Source organism: Gopherus flavomarginatus, chromosome 25 (assembly GCF_025201925.1).
Source record: "Gopherus flavomarginatus isolate rGopFla2 chromosome 25, rGopFla2.mat.asm, whole genome shotgun sequence".
Taxonomy (NCBI): domain Eukaryota; kingdom Metazoa; phylum Chordata; order Testudines; family Testudinidae; genus Gopherus; species Gopherus flavomarginatus.
The window spans coordinates 12,805,182-12,821,311 of NC_066641.1; the positions used below are offsets into that span (position 1 = coordinate 12,805,182).

Below are 16,130 nucleotides of genomic sequence, written 5' to 3' on the forward strand. Positions count from 1 at the left end.
AGGACTCCTGGGTTCCCTGCCTTGCTGACGGAGCAGCTTGCCCCCGTTTGACCTGGGAGCAGTCTCCATGTCAGGCAGGGCAGGAGGAAGCCCGTTACCCTGAATGCTCCTGTCCCCTGATGACCCAGCAGCCCCTGCGAGGGCCCCAGCCCCTGGCGGTGCCCAGCTGGTAAACAAGTTGTGTGAGCCCAGGCAGGGCTGGGGCCAATTCCCCAGGAGAGCACGTGGCTCCCCCCACCTCGCACTGGGAGCTGGGCCAAGGCAGGGTCACCCTTGGATCCGCTGGGCAGCTCTGGGCCTCGGAGCAGGAGAATCCCCTTTTGTGGTGCAGCCCGCCTGGGTCGCTGCCTGTGTGCCCCCTTCCCTGGCGCTGCTCTCCCTGCAGGATCAGGCCCCGGGCTGGGGAGGGGGCTCTGTCCCCCCTCCTCCCCTCCCCGGGCTCTGCCAACCCCCCCTCTTGCCCCCGGCTCAGCCTCTGGATCCAGCCGGGGGCTGTTTCATTCGTGGCACGTCACGGCGCCACCTTGTGGTTTGCACGGCCACTTTCCCGTCGCCTCTGCTGGGGGTTCCTGGGGGGTCCCTGCAGCAAACCCCTCTGAGCTCGGCTGCCCTGAGGAAGGAAGGGCATGCGGGTCCCCTCTGCAGCCGGCAGGCGGATCAGCGCCCCTGCCCTGAACTGGCCAGGTTGGGTGCCACTGCTGGGGGGCCAGCTTCCGCGCCCCTGTCCCCACTTCACCCGCGCCCCCCACCCCCGATCTCACTGGCCTGGGGCATCTGAATCCAACCCTTGGATTCCTGTGCGTTGAGACTCTGAGGGTGTGGAGAGCGTGAGACTGTACTGGGAGTGGTGGGGGGACCGGGATCAGGTTAGAGGCCTGGTGGGGGGTAGTGACAGGGTTAGATAGTGGGGAGGGATGGGGTCCGGATTAGAGGGCCATGGCGTCAGGGGTTGGAGGGACGGGGTCGGAGATACAGGGCTAGGGGGCGGGTTGGGGTTAGAGGGACGGGGTGGTGTCAGGCTTATAGGGCTGGTGGAGGTCAGTCAGTGGGTGGGAGGAGGAGGCCCAGAGCAGGGAAGCAGGGGGGGGCGCTCAGAGCCTCCCCCTGGCCCTCCCAGGCCCCCTTATCTCCCCTGCTTTCCCAGATAATGGGCTGTTGCTGCCCCTGGCCGGCCCCTTGGCACCTGCAGCCTGAGCTGGGGCTGGCCTGTGGGTCGCTGCCCAGGGCCTCGGCTTGCCCGACCGTGCAATGGGGACAGGAGGGGCGACCTGCCTGTCGGGGGAGCTCCCGTCGGGGGGAGGCGTCGCTGCAGCCACTAACCGGGTCTTGTTCTCGCTCTGCTGCAGGTGGCTGGATGGGAAACGCAAAAGAAAGAGCAGCCAATGTTCGGTGAAGAGCAGCATGTCAGGTACCGTGTTTGGCTCGTCCCCCGCCAGCCCCCAGGCCAGGCCTGTCCATCCCCACTCCTCCCAGGCCTGTTCCGTCCCCCCACAGCCCCCAGGCCAGGCCTGTCCATTCCCCCTCCCCACTGCCCCCCGGGCCTGTTCCATCCCCCCCCCCAAGCCCCCAGGCCAGGCCTGACCATTCCCCCTCCCCACTGCCCCCCGGGCCTGTTCCATCCCCCCCGAGCCCCAGGCCAGGCCTGTCCATTCCCACTCCCCACTCCCCCTGGGCCTGTTCTGTCCCCCCACAGCCCCCAGGCCGGGCCTGACCATTCCCCCCCCCCATTGCCCCCCGGGCCTGTTCCATCCCCCCCCCAAGCCCCCAGGCCAGGCCTGTCCATTCCCCCTCCCCACTCCCCCCGGGCCTGTTCCATCCCCCCCCCGAGCCCCAGGCCAGGCCTGTCCATTCCCACTCCCCATTGCCCCCGGGCCTGTTCCGTCCCCCTGCCCCCAGGACAGGCTGCGAGCACCCCAGGGCATTGTCTTGTGCCCCAGCTGATGGGTCAGGCATGCAGCTGTTTTCTTCTTGGCGTCGTCACTGGGCCCTGGCCTAGGCTGGGAGGGCACCACAGGCGGGTTAGGGCCCCCTTCCCAGGGCACTTGGCGTCCAGGCCAGGAGGACGCAGGGTCCTGCCCTGCTTGGTGCCCCCACCCCAGGAGATCCGTCCCTACAGCATCCTAGGGAGGGGCTCGGGGTCAGGTCAGGGCCTGACGTGCAGGGGCGGGCCCAGCTCCGAGTCCCAGGGAGGTTGGGCCAGTGCAGCTCAGGGTATCGGCTCCAGCAGGCTGGACAGTGGGGCCCTGCGGGCGGGAGATAAAGCCTCTGGCTCAGCAAACAACACGACCTCTGTGATGGGGGGGCCTGTCCCAGGGACAGGGCTGGCAGAGCTCCCTGGGCAGATGGGAGCAGGGCTGGATGCTTTTAGGAGCTTGGAGGGGCTGGTGTGGGGCGTGGGAGGGTGCGTGGGGGGAGTGTGGAGGGGCTGCTGGAGAGGATGGCATTGGAGGGCACGGGCTGCTTAGGGTGGCGCTGTGCCCATCTACATTTGTGTTTCCTGAGTCAAGTTCCTGGGTTGCAGAGTCCAGCATTTTCCATGCAAGACCCTGGCTGCTCCCAGCACCGCCAGCCGCACCCGGCCCCACCTGAGCTGCCCCCTCCGCCCGCTTGCGTCCCCACCTGGCAGAACAAGGTGCCCTTGAACCCAGGGGGCATCTCTCTCTGTGTCCCCAGCCTTGCCGAGCGCAACATGCTTTGGCTGGCTGGCTCCTCTGCAGCCGGTGGACACGCCTGCATTGCCTCTGCTCTGCACCCTGGGCCTGCCTGCCCTCAGCTCTGCCCACTGCTCGGCGCTCGCCCCGATTCTCTGTGACACCCTGCCCCACTCGCGTCCTTCCCTGCCTGTGTGCTGCCCGGCCCCAGTCTCTGAGCCCTGGGGCTGCAGCACGGAGCAGAACAGTCTCGTCTGGTGTCTGGCTGAGTGAATGTGCCGCCCCCTCCGGGGCACCTGCCTGCAGGCACAGGGCCTGGGTCCCTGACACCCCTGGAGCTGTCCCGGGCCAGGAGACTCCTCTGCCACAACACCCGCTTCCTGCAAGCCGTGGGGCTCCCTCTCTCCCCCGAGCGCTGGCTCCGCAGGGCTGTAACCTCCGGGCTCCCTTCTCCCCAGGGTACATCCCTAGTTACCTGGACAAAGATGAACAATGTGTCGTGTGCGGTGACAAGGCGACCGGGTACCACTACCGCTGCATCACCTGCGAGGGCTGCAAGGTGAGACGCAGCCCGGCCGCCCCCACACCTGTGGGCCAGCGGGCTCCTCAAGCCGGCAAGGCAGGTGTCTGGTGTCTAGGGCACAGCCAGGCTGTGGGAACTCTCGAGCTCAGCCTGGTCTCAATGTGGAGGGGAGACCTCTGGGGGGGCTCAGTAGGGGGCGCCTTCCTATCACTGAGCTAGGGGGCGCAGTGCTGCGGGAGGCTCACTGGGGCGCTCTCCCCTCTGGGGCAGGGGAGCTGTGGTGACGTTGGAGGAGGTCACAGGCTCCTCCGTCACTTCCTGTTCTAACCTGCCACGTAACTCTTGCCGTGCTGCACCCCAGAGGTGGCTGCACCCCTGTGCCGGGAGAGTCATCCCCACAATACCAGCCCTGACCCTGTTTGGGAGCCTGTGGGGCTGCACTGGGACTCCCTCTGCACCTGCCTTTCCAGGGGGGTGGGTGGATGGGTTCAGGGCTGTCTCTCACTGGGACCCGTCCTGCTCCCCGCAGGGTTTTTTCCGACGGACCATCCAGAAGAACCTGCACCCGACCTACTCCTGCAAGTACGATGGCAGCTGTGTCATCGACAAGATCACCCGCAACCAGTGCCAGCTCTGCCGCTTCAAGAAATGCATCGCCGTGGGCATGGCCATGGACTGTAAGCGGGGGGAGGGGGGCAGCCAGCGGCTGGGGGGTCCCTGGGGCCAAGGGCCGGGGGAGGCAGTGCATGGCCAGGCTCACTCGCTCGGTATTGGAGCAGCCACTGCAGTCCCTGCTTACAGGCCTGTCTGGGGGCCGTTTCCCCAGGGCGGTGCCTGCCGGGGAAGGGGACCCCAGACCCGCCTCCACTGCTGGCCCCCCTCTTCCAGCCACAAGCCAGGGGGCGGGGGGGCAGCCGCAAGGGCAGCAAGGGGTTAATGCCGGAGGGGTGGGCTTGCACGTGTGAGACAGTGACATGTATTCACGCCCCGCCCCCTCTGCGTGCTGCCCCCAGTGGTGCTGGATGACTCCAAGCGGGTAGCCAAGCGGAAGCTGATCGAGGAGAACCGGGAGCGGCGGCGCAAGGAGGAGATGATCAAGACCCTGCAGCACCGCCCGGAGCCCAGCGCCGAGGAGTGGGAGCTGATCCACGTGGTGACGGAGGCGCATCGCAGCACCAACGCCCAGGGCAGCCACTGGAAACAGAAGCGGAAATTCCTGGTGAGCGCCCCGCCCTGTCCCGCCTCGCCCCGCCCTGCCCGCAGCGCGCACGCCCTGCCTGTCCGCCTGCGCACCCTGGGGGCAAGCCACGGTCCTGGAGCATGGACTCGCACCTGCACCACGGGCAAGCCATGCCCATATGCTCCCTCGCAGGCGTGCAAGCCGCAGTCACGCACACGCACGTTCACGTGCTCACGGGCCCTGGCCCACTGTGCAATGCCCGCTTGAGCACATGGCCCTCCCTGGTGCCCAGAGCCGTCACACTGCTGCAAGGGGCTGGCAGTTTGTGGGGGACACTTTGATCCCACCCCTGTGCTCTGTGGCCTGTGCAGCCCGTGTGTGGGACCCATCCTGCTCCCCTTCTGGTGTGGGAGTGCCGTCCCTCTACGTTGGACTCAGAGCCTAGAGACCATGGTGATGGGCCCATTAGAAATCTGGTGGCACGACACTGTCCTCTCCAAATGGGTGACAAATCATAGAGCACTAACCTGAGCCCGTCCTCTCCCCCTGGCTCTGCGAGGCGCCTGTGACCCATCCATCCTCCATCATGGGGGCAGGGCGACCCTCCGGCTCTGTGCCCTACTCAGCCTTTGCTGAGCCCAGGAGCTGATTTGGGTCAGTCAGGTTAGAGGGGAGGTCTCAGGATGCAGCCGTTGGGAACTGGGCTGAGACTCAGCAAACTCATTTTAGACGTCTGTCACCAAAAGTGCTGCCAGATGGGGGCACCCTCCCGACTCTGCTGACCTAGGCTGGGTCCGGTGGCTTGGGAGTGGGGACTGGGAGCTAGGACTCCTGGGTTCTCTCCCCAACAACACCCTGGAGTACGAGCCCAGTTCCATTCAGGTTCTGGTGCTGGCTGCGGGGCAGTGCCCAGGGGTCTCGCTGGAGCGCAGACGGGGTGGGCAGAGGCTAACCCCAGAACCTGCAGCAAAGGAGAACGATGGGTCCCCCAGGGAGCAAGCAGGAGAAAACCCAGCCCCCCTCCAAAAGGCTCGTGCGTGCCCAGGTCCTGCCTCACCACCGGCCCCTCCAGCTGCCAAGGGGTTAATGCTGCCTCGTGTGGGTGAGTGAAGGGCACATCTCTGAGTGGGGAGACGGGTGTCCCACAGCCCCCTCCCGCGCCAGCCAGGGTGTGTCTGCTGAGGGGGCTCCCTCTCCTGGCCACAGCCCCTTAGTGCCATGGGAGAGGGTGCCAGGACTCCTGGGTTCACTGACCAGCTCTGTGCCCTGGCCGAACGGCTCCCTCTCTTACCCTGCCCCCCCTCGCCTCTCCCCTGACCTGGCCACAAGGCTGCTCTCCCCCCAGCCTGCCTGGGGCCCAAGAGGAGGAGCCCTGAGCCCCTTCCCCTCTTCCAGGGTGGGGGCAGTGGGAGCTCACACAGGGAGGAGGCTGGGGACAGGGGTCCAGGCAGCACGCTCGGCGGGCCGGCTCCCTGACAGGCTGTCCCGGCCTTCCCCACAGCCCGAGGACATTGGCCAATCACCCATGGCCTCCATGCCCGACGGGGACAAGGTCGACCTGGAGGCGTTCAGCGAGTTTACAAAAATCATTACCCCGGCCATCACCCGCGTGGTGGACTTTGCCAAAAAACTGCCCATGTTTTCAGAGGTAGGCGGGGGCAGGGGGAGGGTGGTTGGCAGGGGAGGGGAGATGGTTTGGGGGGGCAGAGAGGGGAGTTAGAAGCAGGGGGAAGGGGGAGGGTGGTCGGTGGGGGAGGGGAGACAGGTTGGGAGACAGAGACCCTAGGACTGAGAGGGGGTTAAAAGCAGGGGGAGAGGGGGAGGGGGAGGGGCAGGGCAGGGCCCGGGGGCGGAGTCCAAGGAGGAAGTGGGCGGAGCATGGGGCAGCCAAGCCCGTGTCTGACCCTGGCTCCTCCCCGGCAGCTGCCTTGCGAGGACCAGATCATCCTGCTGAAGGGCTGCTGCATGGAGATCATGTCGCTGCGGGCGGCCGTGCGCTATGACCCCGAGAGCGAGACGCTGACGCTGAGCGGCGAGATGGCTGTCAAGCGGGAGCAGCTGAAGAACGGCGGGCTGGGCGTGGTGTCCGACGCCATCTTCGACCTGGGCAAGTCGCTCTCCGCCTTCAACCTGGACGACACGGAGGTTGCGCTGCTCCAAGCCGTGCTGCTCATGTCCTCAGGTAAGGGCCAGCGGGGGGCGGCCGCCCCCTCACCCACTGGGACCTGCTGCTAGGGAGGGATATTCCCATCATGCACCAGGCCACATGGCCGATGCTGCCCATGGGGGTAGGGGGCGGTTCCTTCCTCCCCCTGTGAGCTCAGCTGAGATCTCCACAGCCTCCCTCCCCCCATCAGCTTCCCTTGCTGGGGTCCCCATGTGCTCGCAGCGGGGATGCACCAGCTCAGGGTCTGTAGGGAGGGTGAAGCGCCCGCTGCTGGTGCCCACTAAGAGTGCCAGGGGAGAGGCCTGGGGCGCAGGAGACAAAGCCCCCAGGGAGCCCAGAGCCAGAGCTGTTGCTCGGGTTTCAGAGAGAGCTGGAGACGGAGGGTCATGGTGGGGCTAGATGGGGGCAGGGAGAAGTGGGGTGCAGGGAGGGGTAGATAGTGAGTAGTTGTGGAGTTGAACGGATAAAGGAGTATTTATGGGGTGGAGGGGTACAGGAGTAATAATGGGACTGAATAGCCAGAAAGGGGGGGCGATGGGTAGGTAGGTCATTGGGGGGGTTGGAGGAGCACAAGGGAAGAGGTGGGGAGGGAGAGATAGACAGAGGGGGCGGGATGCGGTGGGGGGGTTGGATGGAGGGGGCGGGTAGCTAGTGATGGGGAGGGGTGAGTAGAGGGGACTCGATGCAGAGCAGGGGTTGGAGCGAGGGGCCGGGTAGCTAGCAATGGGGAGGGAGGGGTGGATAGAGGGGGCTCGATGTGGAGCAGGGGTTGGAGGGAGGGGGCGGATAGCTAGCCATAGGCATGGAGGGGTGGATAGAGGGGGCTCGATGTGGAGCAGGGGTTGGAGGGAGGGGGTGGATAGCTAGCCATAGGCACGGAGGGGTGGATAGAGGGGGCTTGATGCGGAGCAGGGGTTGGAGGGAGGGGGCGGGTAGCTAGCAATGGGGAGGGAGGGGTGAGTAGAAGGGGGCATGATGTGGAGCAGGGGTTGGAGGGAGGGGGTGGATAGCTAGCCATAGGCACGGAGGGGTGGATAGAGGGGGCTCGATGCAGAGCAGGGGTTGGAGGGAGGGGGCGGGTAGCTAGCAATGGGAAGGGAGGGTGGGTAGAAGGGGGCACGATGCGATGCGGGGTTGGATGGAGGCGGCAGGTAGCTAGCAGTGGGGAAGGGTGGGTAGAGGGGACTCCATGTGATGTAGGGGTTGGAGGGAGGGGGTGGGTAGCTAGCAATGGGGAGGGAGGGGTGGGTAGAAGGGGGCACGATGCGATGCGGGGTTGGATGGAGGGGGCAGGTAGCTAGCAATGGGGAGGGAGGGTGGGTAGAAGGGGGCACGATGCGATGCGGGGTTGGATGGAGGCGGCAGGTAGCTAGCAATGGGGAGGGAGGGTGGGTAGAGGGGGCTTGATGCGATGCAGGGGTTGGATGGAGGGGGCGGGTAGCTAGCAATGGGGAGGGAGGGTGGGTAGAAGGGGGCACGATGCGATGCAGGGGTTGGATGGAGGCGGCAGGTAGCTAGCGGTGGGGAGGGGTGGGTAGAAGGGGGCACGATGCGATGCAGGGGTTGGATGGAGGCGGCAGGTAGCTAGCGATGGGGAGGGGTGGGTAGAAGGGGGCACGATGTGATGTGGGGTTGGATGGAGGCGGCAGGTAGCTAGCAGTGGGGAGGGGTGGGTAGAAGGGGGCACGATGCGATGCGGGTTGGATGGAGGCAGCAGGTAGCTAGCGGTGGGGAGGGGTGGGTAGAAGGGGACTCGATGCGATGCGGGTTGGATGGAGGCGGCAGGTAGCTAGCGGTGGGGAGGGGTGGGTAGAAGGGGGCACGATGCGATGCGGGTTGGATGGAGGCAGCAGGTAGCTAGCGGTGGGGAGGGGTGGGTAGAAGGGGACTCGATGCGATGCGGATTGGATGGAGGCGGCAGGTAGCTAGCGGTGGGGAGGGGTGGGTAGAGGGGGCTCGATGCGATGCGGGTTGGATGGAGGCGGCAGGTAGCTAGCGGTGGGGAGGGGTGGGTAGAAGGGGGCACGATGCGATGCGGGTTCGATGGAGGCAGCAGGTAGCTAGCGGTGGGGAGGGGTGGGTAGAGGGGACTCGATGCGATGCGGGTTGGATGGAGGCGGCAGGTAGCTAGCGGTGGGGAGGGGTGGGTAGAAGGGGGCACGATGTGATGCGGGTTGGATGGAGGCGGCAGGTAGCTAGCGGTGGGGAGGGGTGGGTAGAAGGGGGCACGATGTGATGCGGGTTGGATGGAGGCGGCAGGTAGCTAGCGGTGGGGAGGGGTGGGTAGAAGGGGGCACGATGCGATGCGGGTTGGATGGAGGCGGCAGGTAGCTAGCGGTGGGGAGGGGTGGGTAGAGGGGGCTCGATGCGATGCGGGTTGGATGGAGGCGGCAGGTAGCTAGCGGTGGGGAGGGGTGGGTAGAAGGGGGCACGATGCGATGCAGGGGTTGGATGGAGGTGGCAGGTAGCTAGCGGTGGGGAGGGGTGGGTAGGAGGGGGCACGATGCGATGCAGGTTGGATGGAGGTGGCAGGTAGCTAGCGGTGGGGAGGGGTGGGTAGGAGGGGGCACGATGCGATGCAGGTTGGATGGAGGTGGCAGGTAGCTAGCGGTGGGGAGGGGTGGGTAGAAGGGGGCACGATGCGATGCGGGGTTGGATGGAGGCGGCAGGTAGCTAGCGATAGGCACGGAGGGCAGCCGTGGGGCTAGCCCCTCGGGCGGAGGCTGCGTTGCCCCCGGCCCCCGCTGACGCCCGCCCGTCCCGCCCGCAGACCGCACCGGGCTGTTGCGGGTGGAGAAGATCGAGAAGTGCCAGGAGACCTACCTGCTGGCGTTCGAACACTACATCAACTATCGCAAACACAACATTCCCCACTTCTGGCCCAAGCTGCTGATGAAGGTGACCGACCTGCGCATGATCGGCGCCTGCCACGCCAGCCGCTTCCTGCACATGAAGGTGGAGTGCCCCACCGAGCTCTTCCCACCCCTCTTCCTCGAGGTCTTCGAGGATCAGGAAGTCTAGGGCGGGGGGAGGGGAGGGGAGGGGGCGAGGGGGCGGGGCCAGGACTCGGACGAGAGCCCCGCCCCCAGCCCCTCCTGGACACGTTTTACTTGGTTCTTTTTCGTTTTGGTTTGTTTTTCTAAATATTGCGCGTGGGTGTCACCCAGCAGCGCCGACACCACCACCCCCACCCCCGCGGAGGGGGTGGGACCATGGGGGGGCTGCTGTCGGGGTGGGGGGGAGGGGCAACACTTTTCAAAAACCACACAAAACATGAGCTTTTGGGGGTGGGGGGCGCAGGAGTTGGATTTGGAGTAGCGGGGGAGGATAAGTGGAACCTGGATCTCCTTTCCTCTGAACCCCTCAGTTATGGGGATGCTGGGGGGGTGGATACATAGCCCTGGTTTCAACCCAACTGCAGGAAGAACCCCCCCACTCATAGAATTCTCCGTCCCATCACCTCCCTGGCACTGGGCTCAGCTGGCACCTCATGGCTCCCCCCAAATAAACCTCTCTCGTTCCACGGACGTTATGAATTTTGTTTGTTTGCACAGGACAGTCCCAGACGTCAGAGTGTTTGTTTCCTTTATTATTTCCTTAGGTGGTTTTGTTTTTGTTCTTTTTAGCATTTATTCCCTCCCTGAGAGGCTAAAATATTAACTAACTGCACTTTGAGAAGAGAAAAGCTATTAAATTATTAGAGGAGAGAACCCGGGCACAGGGAGAGGTTAGAGGTGAGGTTAGAGGAGGGGTTCGGGCCATGGAGCCGAGCGTAAATGACAAATGCACTTTTTTTTTATTAAAAGACGAAACTCCAGCGGGAAGTCGCTGGTTAGATTCCCAGGGGTGCCTCGATTTCCCATCGAACTACAGGGCGCGAAGCCAGGGTGCCAGCTGACCCCCATGCCAGGGTTGCAGGATAGGACCACCGGAGAATGTCAGCTCCCTGCTACACTGCAGAATCGGGGCTCCGAGGTTGGGCTGTCAGGTCGCTTGCCCTCTCCCCGCCTCCCCTCCCCCCCCAAGAACCCGCCACTTCGGCCCATCTACCTCTTAGGCTGGATGGGGCGGGCAGGTCTGTCCTGATACCCCAACCCCCCCAGCACACCCGCCTCTCCCCCAGTGCAGGCGCCTGCCGAGAGCCGTAGTTCCAACACTTTCCCGAAGGCGAGGCAGCAGTGGGCATGGGAGAGAGGCTCCAGCCCGCAGGGGTTGGGGGCTGTGCTGAGAGGGGGCAGGGGGAAGATAAGAGCTGGTCGAAAACATTGGCTCTAAACTGGCTCTCATGGGACAATTTGGTTTTCCATGCAGAGTCTACTCCGCGTGGAAAGTTTTGATGCTTTGTTGACGGAACAAACACCAGAAAACCGAAAGAGCTGAATTCACAATGGTGCCGTCGTGCCTCTTGGGAGTTGTGGTTGGGGGGCCTTGAGCTCCCATTCATCTCTATGGGATGGACTCTCTGGTTGGACTCCATCTCCCATGATGCACCATGGGCAGAGGCTCCCATGGGGCACCCCCTGCCCAAGGAAAGTCACTGTGGGATGGAGTCCAGCCCAAGAAACCAGCCCCAAAGGAGAATGGGAACATGAGACATCTGAACTACAACTCCCATCAGGCAGTGCAGTGCCATTTTGAATGGAAATATTTCGGGTTTTAATATTTTGCCAAAAAGTTGTCATATTCTTTGGGGAAGCTCCTTATGTTCCAACCAACTCTGCCTGGGCGGCTCCTTCTGCCAGGTCCCTGCCCCTCCAGTGGCCTGTCTGTCTCTGATACCCCCAGGGCAGGGAACATCTGCTCTGGTCATGTGCCCCCAGGAGAACCCCTCGCTCAGCAAGGAGCCAGGGAGGACGTGTGCTGAGCCCCACCCATGCCGCTCCCCATGGGGCCCACACTTTTAATGGGCACGCGCTTTCCACAGGACAGCCCCCTCCCTGCCGCCGCTCACTGCACTAACGCTGTCAGTCGTCTGCTCGGTATTGGCCTGCAGCATGCGCTGTCCTGTCCCCCGGCTATGCCGTCCCAGCCGGCACTGCCATCCCAGTGCCTAGCTCGCCTCACCACCTCAAAGCCTTGATTCTCCATGAGGCAGGGGGCATTGGGGAGCCCTGGAACATGGCACTTATTGGGCACAGGGGCCGGGAGTCCGAGCTGAGGCGTCTGCCCTTTCTAGGCGTGGGGGGGAGCTAGGGACAGGCCAAGCCGGGGCAGCTGCGTTGTACGGGGCCCGGGGTCTCTTCATGGTTGTCTACCCGCCCTGATCCCTCTCCCAGCCCCCGCCCCGATTCCTCCAACAGCCAGGGCCTCGTGATCACCAGGGTGGGGTGTGCACTCCCTGCTGTGCCCGGGGATCCCCCTCGCCCACCGTCACCCCTCACGGCCCCAGCCCGGGGCCCACCCGCACTGGGAAAGCACGAGCCATAGGAGACATGTCACATCCGAGTGGCAGGCGTGTTTCGACCCGGCTCAGCCCCGGGGAGCCACCCACGCGTCTCCGATCACGGCTTGGCCGGGACCATGTGTTTAACCCTCCGTTGGCCGATGCGGCTTCCCCAGCGCGGGCGAGTTCACGGCACCGCCGTTTGGGGGCTAGACCCGAGGCAATGGAATAACCCACCCTGCCCACCCCCGCAGCCTGACAGCAGCCATGGGAGGGGGGGACGCCGGCACCACCCATCCTTAAAGCTGAACCAGCAGAACTGAGCCTCAGCCGAGAGCAAAGCGGTGCTTCTAGCAAGGAGCTGCCTGTGCCTCTGCACTTAGCCAGCCCGTGGGCTGCGGCCCGCCTGGCTCCTCCCTTTCTGCTCCTTTTCTTTCCTTGGTGCGGGGGGAAACAATCGTAAAGGAATTTAAACCGCCGGGGAGCAGATCTAAGGCCCAAAGGGCGTCAGGCTTTCTGGACTTTTCAATTTCACTCCTTGTGCGGAGAAGCTGCACTCACTCACCCCTGCCTGTAGGAGGCACTTACTGGTAGTCAGCCACGCTTTGCCACCCCCACACACGCCCCCCCGTTTCCCCAGCTGTCTGTCAGCAAACCCCCAGCCGATGATGTGCGCCGGGTATTTGTATCTATCCATCTACGTCAATATCCAGTGGGGGGAGTTAGTTTTTAAGCTTTTTCTTACTCGGTTTAGAGCGTGAATTTTCTTTTTCTTACCTCAGTCGAGAGGCCAACAGGGATCGTGGGCGGGGGATCGGCTTATTCTGAATGTACCGTTTAAGGTTCAGGTCCGGGTGAGGAGAGCCACTGCAGGGGTAACGCCGCTCCGATTTAAGCTAATATATATATATATATATATATAATTATATATATAAATTTTTTTAATTAAAAAAAATCTTTTTACGGGTTATTTAAAAAAAAACACACAAACCTTTTGTGGTTGGTTTGGTCGGATAGCGCTTGGCCGACGTCATGCTTGGGGTGCTGGACAGGAGCCCAGCCACCGCCGTGACCCCGGACTTGGTGGGCGTAGGCCGAGGGGCTGTTCCGTTAGCGTTGTGACCAGGGCGCCGGAGCCAGCAGCGGCCATGGAAGGAGTTGATTTGGGGGCGGGAGTTTGCAGCCCCCTTTGGTATTAGCCTCGCCTGTTGTAGTATGTTCCCGGAGCAACCCATGTTTGGGAGAGATGGAGATGCGAGGGCCCGGCATCCACAAAGGGCCCAGGTTTTCAAACAATCTGAGCACCCAACATGCATCCAGTGTCACAGGCTCCGTGGGAAACCTGGGCCCAGGCATGGGTGCTGCCTGCTTGGAGCCGTGGCCTATTCTGTAAATATAGGAAGGAGCACGTTTCCCCAGCCTTCTGTAATCTGTCCCGCCTTCCCCTGGGTGTGTGAGCTGCAGCGTCTTGGCTCATTACTCAGCATTGCCAGCTCTCCTCCCACTGGGTGATGCTTTTTGTAAAGCCCAGCTCCCGGAGTCATGGGATTGGGGAAAACTTCAGCTTTCATTTAAAAACAAAAAAAAAAAAGATTTTTCTCTCTGGTGGTTGCCGAGAAAGGCTAGAAACCAGGAAGCGAGTGCAGCTTGGAGGGCAAGGAAAAGGGACCCAAATTGGATGAGTTAATAAAACAGCTCCTGTTTGAATGCTTGGGACTGGCAATTGGCTTCAGAACCCGGCAGTCTCTTCCCCGCCTGTCAGTGCTCCGGCTCAGCACCGAGCGGCTGGCACAAGGCTGGTGACAGGCGCAGCATCTTCACCTGTTCCTGGTCTGGGCCAGAGGAAGGGGGCTAAAAATGGGTCAAGTCAGGGCTGGTTTTGATTTCTGCAAAGCCCGGGCGAAAGGCTGGTTCTGATCCAAACCCCCACAGCGTTGGGGAGGTGGTTCTGATTCTGGGGCCTCCCTATAAACCCATGGAGAAGTTGAGACTCCTGCAAGCTCTCCTGCCCCTCCCAGGCCCCCCACTCCCCCATTCAAGCTGCAGTCAGCGAGTTCCTGATGGCAGGAACGCTGTGGGGTAGTGCTTAGGAGTGGGTGTTTGGGGGGGACAGATAGCGACTGTTCCCCCACCCCACTGTCCCCCCTATGACACAGCCCAGCGTGGGTGCTGCTCCGCCATCCCTGCCACCCCGTGCCCCTTCCCCTGCCACGCTCTGCAGCTGCTTGCTCCATGCAGGCTCCGGCATTGGGCATGTCAGTTCAGTGACAACGGGGCTGCTGATTGCGGGGTGGGTGGGTGTGTGTGTGTGTGTGTGTGTGACCTTGTCTCCTTGCACTCTTGGTGCACAATGTCTTAAGCTCCTAGGAAAACTGTGAAGTCCCCACCCTGAGGAAACACGCTGCCTTGCTTACCTCAGCTCTGCTGAGCAGCTTGTCTAGGAAATAGGGTTTGGTGGGGGAGGATCAGAAATCTTCAGCCTCCCGTCCCCGCCGTCCTGCCGGTTGTTTTGGTCTCTGAGCATGGGGAGGGGAGGAGGCTACGGGGGTGTCTGCAAGGTGACCAGGTCCCTGGCTGGGGGCTGTGCCAGCTGCCAGGGCCTTCAGCCAAGCCTGATGCCCAAACACTAATGCACAGAGCTGGAAGGGCCTGGCTGCCCACAGGTAGCAGTCGAGGGAGACTCTAAATTTGGCCCACCCTGCCCCTCCCCTGGTATGAGACCCCCCTCAGCCAGCCCCTTCCCCCACTCCCGCTAGCCTGGCATAGGCCTAGGCTCCCTGTGCCCATGAGCAAAGCAGGTTGCATGGTTCTGGCCTGCTTCTGCGGCCTGACCCTGGTGGAGGTGGTGCCGAAGGCCTAGGGGACAGGGGGAGCCGGTCTCCCCACTGCTCAAGGAAACAGTGTCCAGACCCTCAGGGGGGCAAAGGGCAGGGCCTTGACAGGGTCCTGCTTAGGGTGGTGGAAGGGCTGGGCCACTGGCCTGGTCCCCATTGCAAACCGTGTGCGTGCGCATGCCTGTTTGCACATGTGGTGTGCATCTTTGCACGTGCCCATTTGTGCAAATAAACGTGCATCTGAGAGTTTGCGTGTGCAAGCCTGAGTGCATGTCTGCGCCCAGGTCTGGACACGTGTCTGATTGCACATGCATCTGACCGCTAACCTGACACACTTGCTGCTCTGCGCCATTTCTTCTCTTCTCATCGCAACTTTCCCGGCCGGGCGCCCCGTCGGCTGCCCCAGCCCCTCCACCACCCGCCGTGGCCTGCTCCCCTTGGCCAGCCAGCGTCGATCTCCTTGGGGCTCGGGTGTGAGCAGGCGTGTGTATGCACCGGGGGGTGCTGCACGCTGTAGTGTTTGTGCTACACCTACGTATCCCTGCGCCCCCGCTGAGACCCCCCCCAGCCCCAGGGCTCAGGCAGGGCAGCTCCTTGGAGGTGCAGAGAGGACAATCATGCCCCCATGCTCCCCCCCTCAGGAGCTGTGCTTCAGCCCCACAGCCAGCCAGCCAGCCTGGGAGGGGGGGCTCGGCCTGGGGGGGTACACCAGCTAAAACCACCCCTACCCCCACAACCTCCCCTCTTCCCACCGTTTCAAAGGGGCGGAGAGTCTGCAGGAGTCTTCAGACAAATCCATTCCCCAGGGGGGCCTCCAGGCTACCCCCCACAATAATTGCTCAGAGGGGGCCTCAGGCATTCAGGGCTCAGACATGTTGGGGGGGGCAGGGGGCTTGTCTTGTGTAAAACGACCCCCAGCAGTGGGGGCCGCGACTTCACTCCTGGGGGACAGGTTCAGTGCCAGCCACCTGCGTGCGCACACACACCGGGCACACACACACACACACGCGTGCACAATGGGACCCCACCCTCGCGTTACACCCCGTTTGTGGCTGGGGTCCATGCTGCCCCCTGCTGGCTGTGGCCATGTCCAGCTGCTCCCCCCAGGGCGGCTCCGTCTCATATCTGTTGGTCTCTGTTGCAGTTGCACGTCCAGTGATGCTATCTCTCCCCGTCTCTGCTCCCAGAGGCCCCCCAGCCCAGCTCCCCATCGGGCAGGCTGTGCTATGACACCCCCGCCCCCCCAGCTCCCTGCCAGAGGCAGCCTGTGGGCCCCCTCCCCAGTATTTGGTCACCAAGCACATACCTCCTAGCTTCTGGACTGGGTACCTCCCTCCCACCCCCACCCCCCCGTAGCATTGCAGGGGGAATGGGGAGCAGCTTCAAATCCAG

At 63.4% G+C, this 16,130-nt stretch overlaps 2 protein-coding genes and 1 long non-coding RNA gene across 4 annotated transcripts in view; 2 read left to right on the forward strand and 1 right to left on the reverse strand.

Moving 5' to 3' along the window:
* The window catches only part of THRA (thyroid hormone receptor alpha), a 40,816-nt gene extending 30,768 nt beyond the window's left edge, over nt 1–10,048 (forward strand). Inside the window, exons 4-10 of one of the 2 annotated variants that reach the window (XM_050934795.1) lie at nt 1,347–1,408; nt 3,110–3,210; nt 3,704–3,851; nt 4,188–4,393; nt 5,856–6,002; nt 6,278–6,536; nt 9,292–10,048. In XM_050934795.1, the coding sequence (XP_050790752.1) occupies nt 1,347–1,408; nt 3,110–3,210; nt 3,704–3,851; nt 4,188–4,393; nt 5,856–6,002; nt 6,278–6,536; nt 9,292–9,542 (1,174 nt within the window). In that variant the 3' untranslated portion in view covers nt 9,543–10,048. Of the gene's footprint in view, nt 1–1,143; nt 1,409–3,109; nt 3,211–3,703; nt 3,852–4,187; nt 4,394–5,855; nt 6,003–6,277; nt 6,537–9,291 lie in introns of those variants that run through there. The other variant, XM_050934794.1, reaches the window with a different exon arrangement.
* The window catches only part of MED24 (mediator complex subunit 24), a 206,253-nt gene that overhangs the window by 88,474 nt on the left and 101,649 nt on the right, over nt 1–16,130 (reverse strand). The window lies entirely within an intron of this gene.
* LOC127040539 (uncharacterized) lies at nt 8,437–8,930 on the forward strand. The gene is made up of 3 exons (XR_007771458.1): nt 8,437–8,509; nt 8,578–8,626; nt 8,867–8,930. It is a non-coding gene; the product is annotated as an uncharacterized LOC127040539 (long non-coding RNA).